The sequence below is a fragment of the Lepus europaeus genome, chromosome X (genome assembly GCF_033115175.1).
Source record: "Lepus europaeus isolate LE1 chromosome X, mLepTim1.pri, whole genome shotgun sequence".
In the NCBI taxonomy this organism is placed as follows: Eukaryota; Metazoa; Chordata; class Mammalia; order Lagomorpha; family Leporidae; genus Lepus; species Lepus europaeus.
The window spans coordinates 62350337-62373075 of NC_084850.1; the positions used below are offsets into that span (position 1 = coordinate 62350337).

The 22739-nt window shown below is 38.8% G+C and overlaps 1 protein-coding gene across 9 annotated transcripts in view; it reads right to left on the reverse strand.

The window, feature by feature from the left end:
- Positions 1 to 22739, reverse strand: part of ATRX (ATRX chromatin remodeler) — a 202620-nt gene that overhangs the window by 115204 nt on the left and 64677 nt on the right. For all 9 annotated transcript variants that reach the window (XM_062184328.1, XM_062184325.1, XM_062184324.1 and 6 more), the window contains 5 exons: positions 14480 to 14613; positions 13385 to 13558; positions 7266 to 7359; positions 2525 to 2627; positions 603 to 824 (listed from right to left, as the gene is read on the reverse strand). In XM_062184328.1, the coding sequence (XP_062040312.1) occupies positions 603 to 824; positions 2525 to 2627; positions 7266 to 7359; positions 13385 to 13558; positions 14480 to 14613 (727 nt within the window). The remainder of the gene's footprint in view (positions 1 to 602; positions 825 to 2524; positions 2628 to 7265; positions 7360 to 13384; positions 13559 to 14479; positions 14614 to 22739) is intronic.

Below are 22739 nucleotides of genomic sequence, written 5' to 3' on the forward strand. Positions count from 1 at the left end.
AAGAGGCTCCTGGCTTCGATAGGCCAAGTTCAGTGGCTGCGGCCTTTTAGGGAGTGAACCATACAGATGGAAGATCTCTGTCTCTATGAATCTGCCCCCGTAACTCCACCTTTCAATAAACAAATAAATATTTTTTAAAAAATAAAAAAGAAATGATAAGTAGAATCCTGAGTTTAAGGCCGGCGCCGTGGCTTAACAGGCTAATCCTCTGCCTTGTGGCACCGGCACACCGGGTTCTAGTCCCGGTCAGGGCACCGGATTCTATCCCAGTTGCCCCTCTTCCAGGCCAGCTCTCTGCTATGGCCCGGGAAGGCAGTGGAGGATGGCCCAAGTCCTTGGGCCCTGCACCCGCATGGGAGACCAGGAGAAGCACCTGGCTCCTGGCTTCGGATCAGAGAGATGCGCCGGCCGCAGCGGCCATTGGAGGGTGAACCAATGGCAAAAAGGAAGACCTTTCTCTCTGTCTCTCTCTCACTAGCCACTCTGCCTGTCCAAAAAAAAAAAAGAATCCTGAGTTTAGTTACAACACTCCTGATACTGAAAAATATTTATGAAAGCCATTATCAAAGAAAAGAAATGATTAAGAGAAATAAATTGGTTACCTCTCTCAATTTCTCTCGCTCACGCTCCCTCTCAGCAATACGTTTTCTCCTTTCTTCCTCTTCTTTAAGAGCATTCTGTGTTTCTGTTCTTAGTTTATCATCTTTAAGAATTTTTCGAATTTTTTTTCTGCCTTTTCCAGGAGACTTAGAGTCATCATTTTCATCTTCCTCCTCCTCCTCTTCCTCCTCCTCTTCTTTTTCTTCTTCTTCTTCAGAATTGCTCTATGGAATTTAAATGATTAAAGGTAAACAGTACAAATTTCTTTATCCATTTTACTTTATACTATTAACATACCAATGAAAGGTGGAAGAAACCCTGTTGAAAAGCTTTAGAATCATATTTAGCAATAAAGAATAGTATGAAGAAACAAACAATCCAATTAAAAATGGACTAGGGAATACACATTTTTGAAAAAAAAGATATACAGTGGCAAATGCATGGTGCAGTTAAAACTGTCACCTAGAATACCCACATCCAGAATCAAACTGCCTGACTACTGTCACAGCTCCTCCACTTCAATCCTGCTTCCTACTAAGGCACACCCTAGAAAACAGCAGGTGACAGCTCAAAGACTTGGGTTCCTCTCAGCAACCTGAGAGACCCAAATGGAGTTCATAGCTACTAGCTTTGGCCTGGCCTCACCCTGGCTATTGCAGGCATTTAGCGAGTGAACTAGCACATTGGAGAGCTCTCTCTTCTCTTTCAGATAAAATGAAAATAAATATATACATATTTTTAAGAACAAGAAATGGCTAAAAAGCACATGAAAGATGATCAAAGTCACTAGTCCTTAGAGAAATTCAAATCAAAACCATGATGAAATATTGCTTCACACTCACTAAAAACGATAAGGAAAGTAACAAGTAATGGTGAGAATATAAAGAAAGTAGACCTTTGGTACATTGCTTTTAGCCATATCAAATGGCACTGCTACTATAGAAAAACAATGTGAGAATTATTCAAAAAATTAAACGGACTTACTATGGGATCCAGCAATTCCACTTTTCTGTATATACACAAAATAAGTAAAAGCAGGGGCTCAAACATGTATCTCTACACCCATGTTCACAGCAGTATTATTCAAAATTTTCAGAAGGTGGATTTTCAAGCAATGAATGGATAAGCAAAGAAATGTGGTATATACATACCACATTACCCAGGCTTAAAAAGGAATAAAATTCTCAAACATGCTACAACATGGATGAATCTTCAAATCATTATGTCAAAGAAATAAGCCAGACAAGAAGGACAAATGTTGCATGATTCCCATTACAGGAGGTATTAAAAACAGACAAATTCAAAGATACAAATTAACATAGAGGTTACCAGGGGCTGGAGAGCAGAAGAGAATGGAGAATTAATGTTTAATGTATATAGAATTTCTGCTTGTAAATGTAAATAAGGCCACTGAAACATGTACTTTAAAATATTTAAAAGTCAAGTTTTTAACAAAATGAACCCTTACACCAAAATAGAATAGAACCAAATACATTACAGACAACATTGACTTTATGTAAACCTGCCTACATACAAGAAACTCAAATTGGCTCATTTCACTAGGAGAAAAAAATTATTCACATGTAAGTTATCATTCAGGAAAAATTCTTCCATGTCAGTGTTTTGTTTGGAATACTAAAATTCACTTCTGTAGCCCTTCAAATGTAAAATAATGAAAAAATTAAATTTAAAAATTTAATTTAATTTAAAAATTAAAAAGTCAATCAGAAATTAAGGTACAGAAAAAATTTGATAATGTCAAATTAATACTTCCATATATTTATAGTCAATAAATCCAATCCACCCAAAAGTATAAAATGTAAATAAGTCAGAGTAAAATTAATGAATTAAAGAGAGATAACAGCATACTTACTAGTCTACTTTACCAGTCCTAACGCAAGCGCACAGTGAATGTCATTATTACCTTGTTTTCAGAAGATGAATCCTCTTGAACCTTAATGCGTCGCCTTTTCTTTTTCTGTTTATAACTCCGCTGATTTTCTTCCAATTCTGCTTTCTTTGCAGACCTGAAGTAAATTTAAAATGCAAAAAAAAAAACACTTCATAAGATTCCTTCAATGAATTATGTACTATTTTGGAAATGCTCTACTTTTATGCATGTTCTTAAAAACAAAAAGCAAAAAAGGCAAAAAAAAAATCACTAGGTTCAAAATGGACATTCCAGCATTTGCCTAACTTATAATTTTAATCCAAGTCTCAATATTTTAAGTTATTCAGAGGGGAGGTTTGCTATATGAGTATGTCAACTTAATACTTCTACACATATATATGGTATATGAGTAAGAAGATAGGGACCAGTGTTATAGTGTAATGAGTAAAGCCACTGCGTGCAGTGCCAGCATCCCATATGGGCAACAGTTCAAGTCATGGCTTTCAATGCAGCTCTCTGCTATGGCCTGGGAATGCAGTGGAAGATGGCCCAAGTGCTTGGGCCCCTGCACCCATGTGAAAGACCCTGAAGAAGCTCCTGGCTCCTGGCTTTGGATAGGCACAGCTCCGGCTATAATGGCCAACTAAGAAGTGAACCAGCAGATGGAAGACCTCCCCCACCTCCCTCTCTGCCTCTCTGTGTAACACTTTCAAGTAAATAAACCAGCAAATAGAAGACCTCCCTCCCTCTCTCCCTTCCTTCCTTCCAAATAAACAAACTAATCTTAAAAAAAAAATAGATTATGGGACATCAGGAGTGTTCAGTTAAGGAGAAATAAAAATGGGTAACATAAAAAATATGCACCATCACTAAAAGAAGAAGATTATAAAAGTTAAATACATTTTCTTCAAAGAAGGTTGACAGTGAATTAAAAAATAATAATAAAAACATTTTGGCCGGCGCCGTGGCTCAACAGGCTAATCCTCCGCCTTGCGGCGCCGGCACACCGGGTTCTAGTCCCGGTCGGGGCACCGATCCTGTCCCGGTTGCCCCTCTTCCAGGCCAGCTCTCTGCTGTGGCCAGGGAGTGCAGTGGAGGATGGCCCAAGTGTTTGGGCTCTGCACCCCATGGGAGACCAGGAGAAGCACCTGGCTCCTGCCATCGGAGCAGCGCGGTGCGCCGGCCGCAGCGCGCTACCGCGGCGGCCATTAGAGGGTGAACCAACGGCAAAGGAAGACCTTTCTCTCTGTCTCTCTCTCTCACTGTCCACTCTGCCTGTCAAAAAAAATAAATAAATAAATAAATAAATAAATGAGAAAAAAAAAAAAACATTTTGTGAGAAAATATACCTGGGATAAGAAAGTGCTATACAAACATACACAGAGCTCAAAAATTAATGTGCTCATCAAAAAAAGTTCTGTCCAAAGCAGAACTTCTATGCACTATTTGATAAAAATAGTATAATACCCACTTTGGGAAACAGTGAGATAGTTACTCAGAAACAAAATAGAAGTATAATATGATCGACTGTCACTGCTGTATATATATCCAAAGAACTGAAAGCAGAGACTTGAAAAGATTAATGGTACACTCATGTTCCCATTCATTATTGACAATAGCCCAAAGAAGCAATGAAGAATCCATCTATGAAAGAATGGATAAACAAAATGTGGTTTATACATGCAATGGAATACTATTCAGTCTTAAAAAGGAAGAAAATTCTGACATGGATGAATCATTAGGACACACCAATGAGTGAAATAAGGTAGTCACACATGACAAATACCACACTTGCAGAACTCCACTTCTATGAAGTATATTGATTCATAAAATTCATAGAGATAGAAAGTAGAATGGTAAATGCCAGGGGCTTAGATCATGGGATAAAGAGTAGTAGTATTTTTAATAAGTAGAGAGTCTCATTTTCACAAAACGGAGGCAGGCTGCAAAAGATGTGAATGTACTTAACATTATTCAAAAATACAGATAAGATGGTAAATCTTGTTTTATGTATCATTTGCTACTATTAAAATTAATCATTAAAAAAGGAATGAAGTACTGATATAGGCCACAATATGGATGAACCTTAAAAATAGTATAACGTAAAATAATTCATTAAGGCCGGCGCCATGGCTTAACAGGCTAATCCTCCACCTTGCGGCGCCGGCACACCGAGTTCTAGTCCCGGTTGGGGCGCCGGATTCTATCCCGGTTGCCCCTCTTCCAGGCCAGCTCTCTGCTATGGCCCAGGAAGGCAGTGGAGGATGACCCAAGTCCTTGGGCCCTGCACCCACATGGGAGACCAGGAGAAGCACCTGGCTCCTGGCTTCGGATCAGCGAGATGCGCTGGCCACAGTGGCCATTGGAGGGTGAACCAGCGGCAAAAAGGAAGACCTTTCTCTCCGTCTCTCTCTCTCTCTATCCACTCTACCTGTCAAAAAAAAATTTCATTAATAAAATAACACATATCATATGAATCCACTCATATGAAAGGTCTATGTACAGAACAGACAAATCCATAGGGGAAAAAAAAGCACATAATGTTTATCATGGAATGAGAACAAGGGAATGGGAAATGGCTGCTAATAAACACAGGGCTTCTTTGTTGTGTTCTGAAATTAGACAGTGGAAACAGTTATATAACTCTGCAAATACTCTAAAAAGCACATTATCCTAGACTTGAAAATGCAGAATATCATGTTCTGTGAACTATATCTTGGCTAAAATCACTTTCATTGTATCTCATTTTTCATTTTAAAGGGAAATTCATAAAGTTCATGGAAAATGGAATTAAAAGTTTTTTCAGAAAAAAAAAGAATTTCGAAATGCATGAATATTCATATTTCCCTAAAGTAGAATATACTGCTATATTCCAAGCTCAATCTGTGAAGTATTAACCTGAAAGCATTTCAAATGTTTTACAACTTACAAGTGCAGACAGATGTCTATGTACACATATATACACACACACAAACACAGAAATATTGCTCATTTGAAAAACTGTAGAATGATGCTTTTCGGCAGGAAATAAAAAGTCTAAAAACTATCAAGAGAGGAATGCAAACATTTTAAGTAACTAGTAATCTACATTAGTAGCTGCATGTACTGAGAAAACCTACCTCCTTATTACTCTATTTAGGTCAATAATCAGCATTCATTGAACACATAAAAGTATCCAGGAAAATACTTTTATCATAGGAAAATACATTTACAACATGTAATGGCTACAGTAATCAATAATGTAAATATACAGTAAACCTTCATTTCATGAGGAAATCGAGGCATAGAGTATTGAAAAAAGTATAATGCACTAAGGCAAGAAGGTAGACTCATGCAGTTTGTTTACAAAACCTGCTGGGGCCTGAGCTGTGGCACAGCAGGTTAACACCCTTGCCTGAAGCGCCAGCATCCCATATGGGTGCCAGTTCAAGACCTGGCTGCTCCACTTCCACTCCACCTCTCCTCTATGGCCTGGGAAAGCAGCAGAAGATGGCCCAACTCCTTGGGCCCCTGCACCCACGTGGGAGACCTGGAAGAAGCTCCTGGTTCCTGGCTTCGAATCAGCTCAGCTCCAGCCGTTGTGGCCAATTGCGGAGTGAACCATTGGATAGAAGACCTCTCTCTCTCTTTCTCTCTCTCTCTCTGCCTCTCCTCCCTCTATGTAACTCTGACTTTCAAATAAACAAATCTTTAAAAAAAAAAAACCTATTACACTACAATGTTCCCCCCCAAAAAAACCCCGAAACTGAAGTCAGTAGTGTTTTTTTTTTTTTTTAACATGGCAGGTAGAGTTAAAACAGTGACAGAGAGAGAGCAAGAGAGACAGAGACAGAGACAGAAAGGTCTTCCTTCCATTGGTTCACTCCCCAAATGGCCAGCATGGCCAGTTCTGCACTGATCCCAAGGCAGGAGCCAGGTGCTTCTTCCTGGTCTCCCATGCAGGTACAGGGGCCCAAGGACTTGGGCAATCCTCCACTTCCCTCCCGGGGCCACAGCAGAGAGCTGGACTGGAAGAGGAGTAACCGCGACTAGAACCCAGTGCCCATATGGGATATCGGCACCCAAGTGAGCCACGGCGCCGGCCCCCAGAAGTCAATAATGTTTTAACACATGGAAAATATAGCCAAGTTAGAATACAAAAAGTCAACTATAGCTAAAATATGTTTATACACTTTTTAATTTTAACAGCCTAAAATCAAAATATGACATATTGTACAAGGGTACTTCAGAAAGTTGTTGGGAAAATGGAATTAAAAGATAAATGTATTTTGGTGGAAAAAAACTGAAATCCAGGAATAGTTCTTTCATAAACACAATTGCGATGATTTTTTTTTGAAGGTTTCTTGACCTAAAAGGCAAAGTGAGAGTGAGAGTAAGAGAGAAACAGAAAGAGAGCGAGAACGAGCAATCTTCCATCTGCAGGTTCACTCTCCAAATGGCTGCAATGTGGTTCGATCTAAGCCAAAACCAGGAGTGTGAAATTGCATCCAGGTCTCAATGAGTGGCAGGGACCCAAGGACTTGGCCATCTTCAGCTGCCTTCCAAGGCAGATTAGCAGGACAGCTCCAACCCATGAATTTCTTTTGAAGGCCTATTGCATGGATTCCAATTATTTTTGCACCAAAATACTTAACTTTTAATTCAAATTTCCTGTGATCTGATTTTTGTACTCAACTTTATTGGTAGCAGTAGCCATTCTACAAATAATTCAATGATAAAATCATTCACATTAATCCCTAAACTATTTGAAAAAAAAAAAAAACACAATACTTACCTTGTTCTGGGCCGTTGTTCATCTTCAGATTCAGAAACTTCCTCACTAACTCCTGACTCCTGAAAATCAGAATCTTCTGAATCTTCACTACTCACTTAAATTAAACAAAACATATTAAATTATTAAGGATTTTCCAATAATTCACTAAATTTGCCAATAACATCACATTAAAACTTAGAGCATTGTAAGAAAATCAGATTATATCATGAAGAATACACCAGTTCATGAATTAAATGTTAGTGAATTTTGTCAGTTTTTTCCACAAAAAAAATTTATCTTTTAAATCAATTTTCCCAACAATTAAATGTTAGAGGCTTAGCATCTGAAACCAAAGCACTCCAAACTCCAAAAATTTTTCAGTACCAATATGGTGTGACAAACGCAAAATTCCATACTTGACCTCATATGATGGGGTCACAGTCAAAACACAGACATGCTAAAAATATTGCATAAAAATACCTTCAGGTTATGGGTAAAAGATATATATGAAACACAAATGAATTCTGTGCTGAGACTTGGGTCCCATGCCAAAGATATCTCTTTATGTATATGGAGATATTCCACAATACAAAAAAATATAAAGGGGCCGGTGTTGTGGACTACTGGGTTAAGCAGCCAGCTGCAGTGCCAGTATCCCATATAGATGCCAGTTCGAGCCCCAGCTGCTCTACTTATGATCCAGTTTTCTGCTATGACCTGGGAAAGTAGTAGAAGATGGCCCAAGTCCTTGAGAGCCTGCACCCATGTGGTAGACCTGGAAGAAGCTCCTGGCTCCTGGCTTCGGATCCATGCAGCTCCGGCCATGGCAGCCAATGGGAAGTGAAACAGTGGATGGCGCTCTCTCTCCCTCTCTCTCTGCGTTAACTCTGACTTTCAAATAATTAAATACATCTTTTTCTAAAAATATGAAATCTGAAACACTTCTGACCTCAAACATTTGATAGGAGAAAACTGAGCATGTATCTATGAATAAGATTCAAAAATATCCCAATTATAATCATATGGATACATGTTTGGTGAAGTGTTTAAAATGCCTCTTGGGGGGCTGGCATGTAGCGCAGGTTAATCCTCTGCCTGCAGCACTAGCATCCCATATGGGTGCTGGTTCGAGTCCCAAATGAAACTTTTCCAATCTAGTTCTCTGCTATGGCCTAGGTAAGCAGTGGAAGATGGCCCAACTGCTTGGGCCCCTGAACCCAGATGGGAGATCCAGAAGCAGCTCCTGGCACCAGATAGGCTCAGCTCCATCCTTTGCAGCCATTTGGGGAGTGAACCAGTGGATGGAAGACCTCTCTGCCTCACACTCTCACTGTCTGTAACTCTGCCTCTCAAAATCAATAAAATCTTTATTAAAAAAATGCCACTTGGGGGAGCAACACTGTAGCTTAGCAGGTAAAGCCACTGCGTGCAGTGCTGGCATCACATATGGGAAACGGGTTTAAGTCCCAGCTGCTCCACTTCCAATACAGTTCTTTGCTATGGCCTGGGAAAGCAGTACAAGATGGACCAATTCCTCGGGCCCCTATACACACATGGGAGACCCAAAAGAAGCTCCTAGCTCCTGGCGTTGCAGAGGCCCAGCTCCAGCTATTGCGGCCATTTGCAGAGCAAACTAGCAGATGGAAGACCTCTCTCTCTCTGCCTCTGCCTCTCTGTAACTCTGCCTTTCAAATAAATATATCTTTAAAAAATATGAAACAAATACCCTTGGGATGCTGGCATCCCATATTAGAGTATTTATATCCCAGCTCCACTTCAAATTCCAACTTCCTGCTAATGTGCACCCTGGGAGGCAGCAAGTGATGACTCAAGTACTTAGGTTCCTGGAACCCATATGAAAAGGAAACACTATCAACCACATTTGGGGCTGAAGTCTAAAAATCAATAATAGCGCCCGTGTTGTGGCACAGTGGGAAAATTCACCACCTATGCTGGAGTACTACCTTAAGTCCTGGTTGTTCTTTTCCAATCCAGCTTCCTGATAATGTGCCTGGGATGGCAGCTAAAGATGGCCCAAGTGCTGGGGCCCCTGTCACCCATATGGAGACTGAGGTGGATCCTGTCTCCTAGCTTCAGCCTGGCCCAGACTTGGCTGTTGAAGCCATCTGGGGAATGAACCAACAAATGGAATATGGTGTTCGTTCATTCTCTCTCTCTCTCTCTCATTCTCATTCATTCTCTCTCTCTCTCTCTCTCTCTCTCTCTCCTTCCTGAAAAACTGCCAGCCCAGAATATTATATCCTGCAAAGCTCTCATTTGTGAATGAGGGTGAAATAAAGACCTTTCATAGCAAACAGAAATTGAAAGAATTTGTCGCCACTCGTCCAGCCCTATAAAAGATGCTTAAAGATGTGTTACACACAGAAACACGGCCATCAATATGAAAGAAGGTAAAAGAAGGAAACCTCAGAGCAAAACATCACAGGAAGTTCAAAGCATATATTAGAAAATATAGAAATCGGCCGGCACCGTGGCTTAACAGGCTAATCCTCCACCTTGCGGCGCCGGCACACCGAGTTCTAGTCCCGGTCGGGGCGCCGGATTCTATCCCAGTTGCCCTTCTTCCAGGCCAGCTCTCTGCCATGGCCCGGGAAGGCAGTGGAGGATGGCCCAAGTGCTTGGGCCCTGCACCTGCATGGGAGACCAGGAGAAGCACCTGGCTCGCTCCTGGCTTTGGATCACTGCGATGCGCCAGCCACAGCAGCCATTGGAGGGTGAACCAATGGCAAAATGGAAGACCTTTCTCTCTGTCTCTCTCTCACTATCCACTCTGCCTGTCAAAATAAATAAATAAATAAAGGCAAATTCTTTAAAGAAAAGAAAATATAGAAATCATAAGCCCTAATTTGTTTTATGCTATTCCAAATGAGATGCCAGAAAACCAGGGGAAGTTGTGCAACCTGACAGCTGAATTGTTAGAATATTGCAATGCCCAGAAGAGTCTGCCATCCTACACACCAAGAGTTGGAGATGTTTGTGTGCCAGATACACAAGTGATGATTTCTGGTACCGTGCAGTTGTTCTGGGGACGTCAGACACTGACGTGAGAGTGCTGTATACAGACTATGGAAATATTAAAACCCTGCCTCTTTCCAGAGTGCAGCCAATCACCACCAGCCACCTGGACCTTCCTTTCCAGATTATTAAATTTTCACTTGAAGGTCTAATAGAATTTAATGGAAGCTGTAAAAAAAAAAAAAAAAGGCTGCTTGCTGGCAAGCGAGCGTCAGTTACTCAGGAAGGAATGGCTTTGAATCCCACCTGGCAACAGAGCCTGCCTGGCAACAGGCTGTGATTGGATGGCTTTGAAACCCACATGGCAAACGGAGCCTGCCTGGCAACAGGCTGTGATTGGTTGGGGCATAGACCGCCCCTTGACCTGATTGGCTGGTCTTGGCTATATAAGCTGCTCGCCTCAAGCCCGCTTTCACTGGACTGGTCTGTGTGGTGACTCCGTGCCTCTTGCCCCCACCACGCTCCTCCTCTCAGAAGCTCCTCCTCTCAGAAATGAATCCACTGCAACACTGTTGAGAAATCAACTGCAACACCCCTGTACCAAAGTGGGAAACGTGGAGGAAGCTCTTGGCTCCTGGCTTAGACCTGGCCCAGTTCCCAGCCATTGTAGCCATTTGGGGAATAAACCAGCAGGTGGATGATTCTGTCTCTCTTTCTCTTTTATATATATATATATGTATATATATATATATATAAACATCACTGCATTTCAAATAAATACATCTTTTTAAAAAAAATCACAAAAAGAGACACTTTTAGAATGTAAACACTGCTCCCACCACCACAGAATATGACACAACTGGCAAGAGAGGGAGCTATTCCTAGGAATATTTTGTTGCTTTAGTTGTAACATAGCAATTATAAATGTTCATGGGGTATAAAGTGATAACTTAATATATGCATACAATGTATAGTGATAAAATCAGGGTAATCAGGTAGCATTTCCATGTCCATAAATATTTATCATTCACGTTGAGAACCTATAAACTCCTCCCTCTTATTCTTTATAAAATAAATTATAGGGCCCGGCGCTGTGGCATAGTGGGTAAAGCTGCCACCTGCAAAGCCAGCATCCCACATAGGCCCCTGCACCCGAATGGGAGACCTGGAAAAAGCTCCTGGCTCCTGGCTTTGGATCAGCCCAGATTCGGCCATTGTGGCCATCTGGGGAGTGAACCAGTGAATGGAAAAAACCTCTCTCTCTGCCTTTAAAACAAAACAAAACAAAAATGTTTAATAAAGAAATAAATTGTTCAAAACCAGTACTATAACCACTGTCCTCGCTATAACTTATCCCTACTATTTAACTGTGTTTTCACGCTGATTATACAACCTCCTTCAATTACACTTACCCTCTACCAGTTCTAGCCACTAATGATCACTACTCTACTTTTTACTTCTATCAAATCTACTCTTTCAGTTTCCACACATATGTGAGAACACGCAGTAATTTCATTTCTGTGTCTGGCTCATTTCAATTAACCATGTCCTCTGATATCATAGGTATTCTTTTTCAGTATTATTGATATTTTCATTTATTCATGCATATATTCTCACTGTTTTATTTCTTTTTTTAATGTATTTATTTGAAAGGCAGAGCTACAGTGAGTGAGAGAGAGAGAGAGGTCTTCCATCCACTTGTTCACTCCACAAATGACCACAATGGCCAAAATTTAGCTGATCCGAAGCCAGGAGCCAGGAGCTTCTTCCAGGTCTCCCACACAGGTCTAGGGACCCAAATACTTGGGCCAACTTCTACTGCTTTCCCAGGCCAAAGCAGAGAGCTGCATCAGAAGTGGCGCATCTGGTACTCAACCGGCGCCCATATGGGATGCTGACACTGAAGGCGGTGTCTTTACCCACTATGCTACAGCACCAGCCCTTCATAGGTATTTTTAAAACCCTGCAAGTGACCCACAAGTATAGCCAGGTAGTGATTTCCTCACTCATTTTTGTGTACTAAATACTTACTGTGATACTAGAAGTTTGTAAGATTTTATTTATTTATTTGAAAGGTAGAGTTAGAGAGAAAGGGAGAGACAGCGAGAAAGGTCTTCCTATCATGCTGATTCACTCCCAAATGGATGCAAAGGCCAGAGCCAAGTCAGTCTGAAGCCAGGATCCAGAAGCTTCTACCAGGTCTCCTAAGTGGGTGCAGTGGCCCAAGTACTTGGTCTACCTTCTGCTTTCCCAGGCCATAGCAGAGAGCTGGATCAGAAGAAGGGCAGCTAGAACATGAACTGGTGCCCATATGGGATTCTGGAGCTACAGGCAGAGGCTTAGCTTACTATACGATAGCGAAAGCCCCAAGGATTCAGACTTTTAATGTAATGAAAATTTAATCTGACTACATGCAATGAAGTTATACATACAAGTTTTCCTAAATCTACCCAAATTCTACCTTCTACTTCTACATAGCAAAACACTATTTCTTCTTGCAGTTGTATGCAATCACATTTTCTACATAATACTTAAGTGTATTTATTTATTAAATCATATTTACTTATCTTTTTTTTAAAGATTTATTTATATATTTTAAAGTCAGAGATACGCAGAGAGAGAAGGAGAGGCAGAGAGGCAGAAGGGCAAAGAGGCAGAGAGAGAGAGAGAGAGGCAGGCCTTCAATCTGCTGGTTCACTCCCCAATTGGCCATAACAGCTGGAGCTGAAGCAATCAGAAGCCAGGAGCTTCCTCCGGTTCTCCCACATGGGTGCAGTGGCCCAAGGACTTGGACCATCTTCTACTACTTTCCCAGGCCATTGCAGAGAGCTGCATCGGAAGTGGACCAGCCAGGTCTCAAAGCAGCACACATATGGGATGCTGGCACTGCAGGCAGTGGCAAAACCCATTATGCCACAGCGCTGGCCCCTTACTTCTCTTTATAACCTAAATGCACATAATTACAATAGGTTTAAAATATTCTTGGAGTCATCTGACATTTCTGGGTTATCTTGCCAACCTTATGAGAACAGTTGTTGCCAGTATACAGTTATCCACTTAATTTATGTGGCCAATGATTCGTGAAGATAAACTTAAAAATTTCATTACTATAGTTAGCTTATAAAACTAAGATTTTCTTTACATTCTGAGTTAAAATATCTTACCTTTCCTTCTATTTCTGCTTTTGGCTTCTTTATGTTCTTTAGGCTTTGTCTTTTTTTCTTCTCCAGATTCACCATCACTCACAGACAGTTTATGCCTCAAAAGTCTATGTCTGTACCTTGGCTTCTTAGATTCTTCAGAATCTGAATCTGATTCATAATTTACTTGATTTTTTGCTACCAAAGAAAGAAGGAAATCAATAAAACATTCAGCCACTTTCCCTTTAAAATGTTCTATATAACTACTCTGGTGACAATTATAATTTATGGAAAAGATCAGAGATGTACATGTGGCTTGGTACCACTAGCCAGAACTGGTAAACTCACCTGTAAGATTTGATTTATTATTATTAAATAATAAGGAAACATTCACTTATATGTACTGATAGAATTTGCAAAGGTATAAAATAGGCTGCATAAAATATTTTGATTTGACTATGACCTTGTCTAAATAAGATCAAAGTCAGCGAACTCAAGAGGCTTCCATAGCCTTGGCAACTCATGACGAGAGCCTAGGGAGATTTCTGACACCATAAACAAGAGTGTCAAATTGTTAAGTCAACAACAGGAGTCACTGTGTACTTACTCCTCATGTAGGATCTCTGTCCTTAATGTGTTGTCCAATGTGAATTAATGCTATAACTAGTACTCTAACAGTATTTTACACTTTATGTTCTCTGTGAGTGCAAACTGATGAAATCTTTACTTAACATATACTAAATCGATCTTCTGCATATAAAGATAATTGAAAATGAATCTTGATGTGAATGGAATGGGAGAGGGAGTGGGAGATGGGAGGGGTGCGGGTGGGAGGGAAGTTATGGGGGGGAAAAAGCCATTGTAATCCATAAACTGTACTTTGAAAAATTATATTTACTAAATAAAAGTTTTAAAAAATTCTTAAAAATTTTGTCAGTAACAGACAAAACTAAAGTAACTTCCACAATTATTACAAGATACTCAAAAGGAGTAGTGATAATGATGTTCTAAATATTTTAATAAACTTTAAATGCATGTATTAAGAGATTTCTTGATCAGAGAGCCTTCAAAGATTGAACTGGTCAAGGAATTAAAAATACTTCTGATTGAGAAGCTCACCCTCATCTCCTGGATTTTCCTCATTTTGTTTTCCAGTTCTTTTTTTCCCTTCTTCTGGTTCATCATCTGAAGATCCCTCCTCATCAGAAGAAAGATTGGCTTTAATTTCTTCTAAAAGCATCTTCTTGGCAATTCTTTAGAGTAAAAACAATTTAAAAAACACTATATATGAGGGTAAAGTATATGAAATTAAAAACATAAAAACTTGTTTTAAAATATAAATAAATGTGCCAACACATTGTAATTATAAAAAAACTAGCAAATCCTATGCAACCAACAAAAATTTTAAAAATGTTCTTAGCACTGATTATTTCTGAGTTCCATACAATTCTGTCAAACTAAAAAAATCTCAGGGCCATACTTTATTGACCATTTAGACCAAATGCAATCTGATTCTGGATATCTTCCAAGCCTATATTTGTTCTGCTGCCATCACCCAACAACTACAACGTCAGGCCAACAACGAATCAACTTATTCAGACAAATGGCATTTCAAGGCAAAACTCAACATGAGCAGTTTCAATTTAAGAGCAAAACCTATTCTTAGAAAACAAGGGTGTAATAAACCAGTATATTATAAACACTGCTTCCAATTGCAAGATATCATTTTTGGACCTTAATTTTAATTTACTTCATAAATTCTGCTAATCAGATGAAAGTACACGCCAAATAAAAAAGTTTTGAAGAAATCAAAATTTCTGATGCTACTCAAGTAAGGGCAGAGAAAATAGGAAATATGGTGCCATTAATTACATACATGGTAAAAGAACACAAATTAGCATAAGTGACTTTCCATTTTCAGAAAAAAATAATGCAATAACATCACTCACAGTAAAATTTCTCAAGATGCTTCTCAAAGACCAATTTGCTAATGGAATTAATTGCTAAAAGCACAAGAAAAATACTTTTTTTATTAATACAATCATACATTAAAAACAAAATAAATAGCTGAGGGCAGGCACTTGGCCTAGGAGTTAAGATGTCTGGTTAGAATACCCACATCCCACACTAGAGTGCCTGGGATTGAGTCTAGGCTGTGTTCCCAATATCAGTTTCCTGTTAATGTGTACCCTGGGAGACAGCAAGTCATGGCTCAAGTAGTTGGTCCCCAACTCTCTTGTGGGAGACTTGAATTGGGTTCTCGACTTCCTGCTTCAGCCAGGGGTCCCAACTCCAGCCACTGCAGGCATCTGAGGAATCAGCCAGTGGATGAGGACTCCCTTTCCCTCTGTTTATCTGTCTTCCTGCCTTGCCACTCAAATAAAATTTTAATAGAAAAAAAAATATTCCTAGAAAATGTCAATGTTTACACTACAGAAAGGTACCTGAAAATGTAAGATAAAAGCAATCGTGAAGCACTTTGTGCAAGACAAGGTGTTAGGAATAAGTCACAGTAACAAAGAAACACCTATATTTCAAAAAGAAAGTGATCTGAATCTGACAGTTTGCTCTGACCTAACAAAGAGAAACATCAATTGGCAAAGGAAGTACAGATGAGTTTGCTTTTCTAACAGTCTCCTGCCCAGGTTTACATTTCAATAAAGCAGAGATTAGATCACCCCAATGAAATCTTACTGGAACTGACCTACAAAGCTTTGCTCTTAAGACTTCCAAATCAGTGGTCTGCTCATTTATAATGCACATAGCAAACGTCTTTAAAAATGGGCACCAACACAGTGATTCAACTATTCCATTTTGTCAAGAAAAAAATTACATCCAAATGTGATTTGCTTTCATCAACTTAGAAAATACATTTCAGGGCCGGCGCTGTGGCTAACTTGGTTAACCCTCCGCCTACAACACCGGCATCACATATGGGCACCGGGCTCTATTCCCGGTTGCTCCTCTTCCAGTCCAGCTCTCAGCTGTGGCCTGGGAGGGCAGTGGAGGATGGTTCAAGTGCTTGGGCCCCTACACCCGCACGGGAGACCAGGAAGAAGCACCTGGCTCCTGGCTTCAGAACGACGCAGCACCGCCCGTAGCAGCCATTTGGAGAGTGAACCAATGGAAGGAAGACCTTGCTCTCTCTCTGTCTATAAATCTACCTGTCAAATAAAAAAAAATACATTTCCAACATACCCTCCCCAAACTAGGAAACAGTTTCAGAATATGTAAAATACATGAAACACTGGATACTAGATTAGTAATGAAAAAACACTTCACACAACGTTACAATCTTATATCAACATTTGCATGGGATAACAGTTAATAAAAAATATAATATCTGGCACCAGTGTTGTGGTACAGTGGGTTAAGCCACTGCCTGCCACACAGGTATCCCATGTGGGCACCACTCAAATTCCAGGCTGCTCCACTTCCAATCCAGTTCCCTGCTAATGTGCCTGGGAAAGCATGAAAGATTTCCCAAGTGCTTGGGCCCCTACCACACACATATATAAAACCCTCTTTGTAACACAATCTTTAAAAAACATAAATATTCTTTAAAAATACAATTCCTAATCAAGTTATTCTAAAGGTTAGTTCAAGACCCTGATTTTAGTTTGGGCTTATAAGGTCAAAATGTCATAAAATTCAATAACAGCTATAAAGAATTCATTGCTAATTTTAAGAAACCAGATATTTCCTTTTATGCTCTTAACTTCTAAGAAGATGCCTACTTTATGAAAGGTAAAAATATGTAAATCTACATTCTCCAATTCTGGATTATCAAGAAACTACAAAATACGTACATGACATGATAACATGATTGTATGTCAACTAATAAATGAGATAATGAATCATGGAAAATTAAATCAGATCTAAATACTGAAGAACTGCAATTAATCAAGAACCTTCAGTATGATAATATATAGAATAATTATAGTCATTTTGGAAGAAACTTACAAACTTCAAAGGATAGATGGTCATTTTCTGCCATGTCACAAGTTACATACACAGTAATGGAGACTCTCCATAAGTTTTACGTAGCTTCTTTATATTTTCCCTCTTAAAAAATCCTAACAACTTTTGACCAAAAGAAAATAGCCATGTAAACTAAGTACTAAAAAGAGTAAATAAAAGTTGAAAAATTTTGCATGAAGTATGTCTAATGTAACTCAAGTCCAATATGCCAAAGACACACCATACCATAAACTTAGCCTCTAACATAACCTACATCTCAAAATTAGAACTTAATTTTAAGGATCTACGGCTGAGGCAGAACTTCAACCTCAGTAGTCAGCAAGCATGTTGAAGTGAGATGTGTCCCATCTACAAAGCCTGCTGGGAGATGCTTTAAAGGGAAACTCCACTACCTTAACTCTGGAGTCACGGGCCACAGAGACTTCAAGGACATCATCACTTGAGAACCAGCTGAGGCTGGCAAAGGATCATTTTGGAGGCCTTGGCTGGACCCATGCTGGTATGCATGTGATGGATGTATAGTCATGATCCCTAGTTGATTGTTTGCTCTGATGTTTCCTTTCTTGAGGCTTTCCAAGACGTTTCTGGGAAAATCATTCAGGTAACAAGGTACTGCCCCTGGAATCTCAATGCTCAATATTACATCCTGGGACAGGTGTAGAATCCAAAGCAGTCACGACTCTATCAGAAGCGTAAGAGACACAGGCTGTGCCACCCTTGTGGCAGAAAACCTGGGCAGAGCTGGAAGTAATGGAGTCATTCCTCCATTTTCCTGAAAGGGAGGGAAGGGAGAGGGGGAGAAAGCAAAACAATATGGGAGGGAGAGTAAAAACCTACAAACAAACAATGATTGGAACTGGTGCATGAAGAAATAATTGGACTCCCAAATCCACACAAAGTAAGTTGTCTAAATTACATAATGAACATCAAGATAATGCCTTATTTCACCTTCATCTACTACAGGAAAGCAAAAATAAAATGAGCCCAATAATGCAAAAAAAAAAAAAAAACCAAACAAGCAATCAGAAAAAAAAGTGACAGCCTTTAAGTAATTATGATTCTATCCAGAAAGGAAATGAGTAACATCTCATGTGTAGTGCTCAAAGAAGAAAGAAAAGTAATCCATGCTTTGCTAGTAAATAAATAAGTAATTAAAAATGTTGCATTCCTTAAAAAGGAGTGTTCAAAAGAAGGATTTCTTAAACCACAGAGCATTTAGAGAAGCAGTCATAACAAAAGCAAGACAAAATGTTAGAGCTAGAAGAAAGAGCTTTGGAATCCAACTATTGCATTATATAGATGAGGAAACAGGCTTAGAGAGGGAAAATGACATAGCCAAAGAAATAAGGCTAGTTAGTGGCAAAGACAAAGTAGAATCTAAGATCCAAAATCCCAATCTGGTAATAATTTTTCTATGCCAGTGTTATACTCGCTACTCACTATTACTCTGTGAAAATGAGTATCTGGACAAATAAATTATAGGCACATTCTTAAAGATGTATGTATTTTACTAAATTCAAATTTATATATTTGCAAAGGAAAAAAGTTACAAGTTTTGATTGTTAAAAGTTAAAAAAAATTCTAAACATCTTTAGTTCAGTATGCTGCATCTCTAAAAATGCACTGACAGGCCACCTGATTTAAGATACATGCTATAACTACAATTTATCTTTTAAGTTCTAAAAACAGATATGTAGTAAATCGTTCATAAAAATTACATTTTTAGAAGACCATCCATACACAAAGATGACAAATTTAAAAATTGCTTGTATATATTTTACACATAATATAAGAGAATACTTAAGTTATCAAAATTCTGAATAAGATCCTAAGTTTAAATACATGCTATTTAGAGATACAAAGCAACCATATGCAGGAGTAAAACATCATACCCATATTAAAAAAATTGATATGTAAAACAATTCAAAGTACAGCCAAGGAATTTTAAATATTTTAAATGAAAATAGAGTGGTGAATACATATCCTTCAGTAGAGTGTGAGGCTTAATTTTATTCTTATGGATTAAGAATAAGCAAATTATAAAATGATGAAGCTCTTCAAAATTTTCTTTAATATATATTTAAAATCATAGGTCCAAATGAGTATCTTGATATGAAGCTTTCTATTCAAAAATCTATCCTGAAAAATGCTGGAATTCATAAAATAATAAATCAAAATGCTAGATAATAGTTTGATGTTTAGTCAGGTGTCACACAATGTCTATAGTTAACGAAAAACAGCTGTGTTTTCCTTCTAGTGATGGTATCAGGAAAATTAGCATTAAATGCTGTTTAAAAACATTTTGGGAATAGAAAAATAAAAGCTATATAAAATTAAAGACTCACAGATGATAATTTATACATAGCTTCCGCAGTTTGAACATGCCTGAATTACAAAATGTGTAATTCCCTGATTTTATACAAAAATCAAAGTTTTAAAGACATTTAAAGAAGAAAAAAGATTGGAATGAGTTAATAAAAGATATTAAATAACTTTATAATGGAAAAATAATTTACTCAAGTCTCAATTTTATTTTGAAATTTCAGAGTTAAGGCCAAAGCACACTAAGTTAAAAAAAGAGAGTCACTTTTGCTAACACTAGAAATCCAGAATCTCATTTTTTGTGAAGATCTAGTTCTCGTTTTCTGAAAGTCCCATTATTTCCAAAGAACAGAAAACAGGAAATGTTTAAGTCTTAAGTACAGAGGAAAAAAGGTCACCAGTACTGATCTTGTTTCTTTCTTTGCTAAGAATTCCAGCTCAAAAAAGGTAAGCCAGTGGCAAATGCAAACAGTTTAGATATCTACAAATAGATCCTATCTACTGGCTGGACACTTGTATTATAGTTAAATGACTTACAATACTTACCTGCACTATATAAAGAAAATAAATACTTTAAAATACCTTAAAATTGCTAGATAAAACCTTACTCTACGCCGCAGCTCACTTGGCTAATCCTCCGCCTGCGGCGCCGGCACCCCGGGTTCTAGTCCCGGTTGCAGCGCCAGATTCTGTCTCAGTTGCTCCTCTTCCAGTCCAGCTCTGCTGTGGCCCAGGAAGGCAGTGGAGGATGGCCCAAGTACTTGGGCCCTGCACCCGCATGGGAGACCAGGAGGAAGCACCTGGCTCCTGGCTTCAGATTGGCGCAGCAGGCCGGCCGCAGCGGCCATTAGGGGGTTGAACCAACAGAAAGGAAACCTTTCTCTCTCTCTCTCTCTCTCTAAATGCCTATCCAAAAAAAAAAACTCTAACAGAAAACTTTAAATACTTTAATTAAAATGCTATCTGTGATTTTCAAGTATAATAAATGAGAATCAAACCTATTTTACTAAACAAACAGGATGACCATTTTAAAAAAAAGCACAGAAAGAAAATTATTTCAAATTTAGCAAACCTGTACAGAAAACAGATAAAAACATGGAGATGGAAATTGTGTTTAAAATTGAAGCCAAATGATAGTCATATGATTAAAGAACTTGTGTTATATGCCATTAATTTTGCTGAAATCATGTGAATAATCATCAAATATTATCATTAGCATGAACAACATCCAGCAATCATTAGTTTCTTCTCAAAATACTCTGGATTAAAAATACAAAGCTTTGTAAACAGAATACCACAACTAACCAATAGAAAAAAATCATCTGCATATTTTTGAGATTTAAATTACAAATTGTATCATTATAAAATGATACAATAGTAATTGGAGATTTAGTCCCACCATAGATAGCCATGTACAACTTCTATTAAAAATGGGCAATTCCTTTGAGGATTCTCCACATCAAATTTTGTTTTTATGAAAAAGAAAGTATGTCCCACCTAGAGAGTAATTATGAGATAAACTGCAGAGTATTTACTAGATTTTATTAAGAATGCTTCAATAATGAAGTAAATACATGTGTGTGGTGAGTCCATGTAAAAATTTTGGCTTTTAGTCAATACTGAGTGTTAGGGGTGCTTATTCAGAAAAAATCTAGCAATTTGCCTGTTCTACTCTCGGAAGCTCATTTTAAAGTATTTCCCACAACTTGTAAAACATAGGTACAAAGAAAATTTCAAAAGGCGTTCCTTTTTTGTGGAGGGAATCATCACTCCAGTGAAACCTCCAATACAAGCCTCTAAAGACAAACCAGGTTTAATTATCCTCAACACTAATATTTTTAAACTTGAATACACCACTATACTATCACTTGAGGCTCATTTATATTGCAAGTATTAAGGTAAATATTTGGACAAAATATCCCCAGTAATACTGAAAATATAAAGGGATCATCGTGTACAGGTTGAGTAGTCCCAATGTGAAAATCTGAAATCTGAAACTTTTTTTTTAAATCCCAAACTTTTCAAGCATCAAACTGATGTTCAAAGAGTTTGAGATTCCAGAGCACGTCCAACTTTTCAGTTTTCAATTTTTGTATTAGGCATGGTCAATCAGTAAGGTCTATGCAAATATCCCACAATCAGAAAAATTCTAAAATCTGAAATACTTTTGGTCCGAAGCATTTTGGATAATAGATACTCAACCTATAATTTTTTTCAATGCTAGCCTAATTAATGAATTGTAACTATAACAAAAATTATATGAGGACTTCTCAAATAACAAACCAATTAAAAACCCAACTAACAGGCATTTTTAAAGGCAAAAAAAACATTACCCTATTGACACATTAAAATAATTCACTTTAAAGTTAAGCACATAGGGGCAGGTGCTGTGGCAAAGCGGGTTAAGCCGCCGCCTGTAATGGTGGCATCCCATATGGGCGCCTGTTTGGAGTCCTGGCTGTTCCACTTCCAACCCGGCTCTCTGCTATGGCCTGTGAACGCAGTAGATGGCCCAAGTGCTTGGGCTGCTGCAGCCACTTGGGAGACCTGGATGAAGTTCCTGGCTCCTGGATTCAGCTGGCCCAGCCCTTGCCATTGCTGTCAATTTGGGGAGTGGGCCAGCAGATGGAAGGTATCTCTCTCTCTCTTTCAAATAAATTAATTTTTAAAAAAAATTAAGTATATCTCATCTGATCTTAAAAATTAAACAATTAAGTAAATACTGGGGCTGGCAGTGAGACATGGGGGTAAAGCTGCCACCCGTAGCACCAGCATCCCATATGGGTACCAGGGATGCCAGTTCAAGTCCCGGCTGCTTCACTTCCAATCCAGGTCCCTCTAATGGCCTAGGAAAACAGTGGAGCATGGCCCTAGTGCTTGGGTCCCTGTACCCACATGGGAGACCTGGAAGAAGCTCCTGGCTCCTGGCTTTGGCCTGGCCCAGCTCTAGTTCTGGCCAATTGGGGAGTGAGCCAGCTGAAGGAAGACCCCTCTCTCTCTTTCTCTAACTGCCTTTCAAATAAATAAATCTTTTTCAAAAATGAAGTATATAATAATTAAAAACCTGACAAGTTGT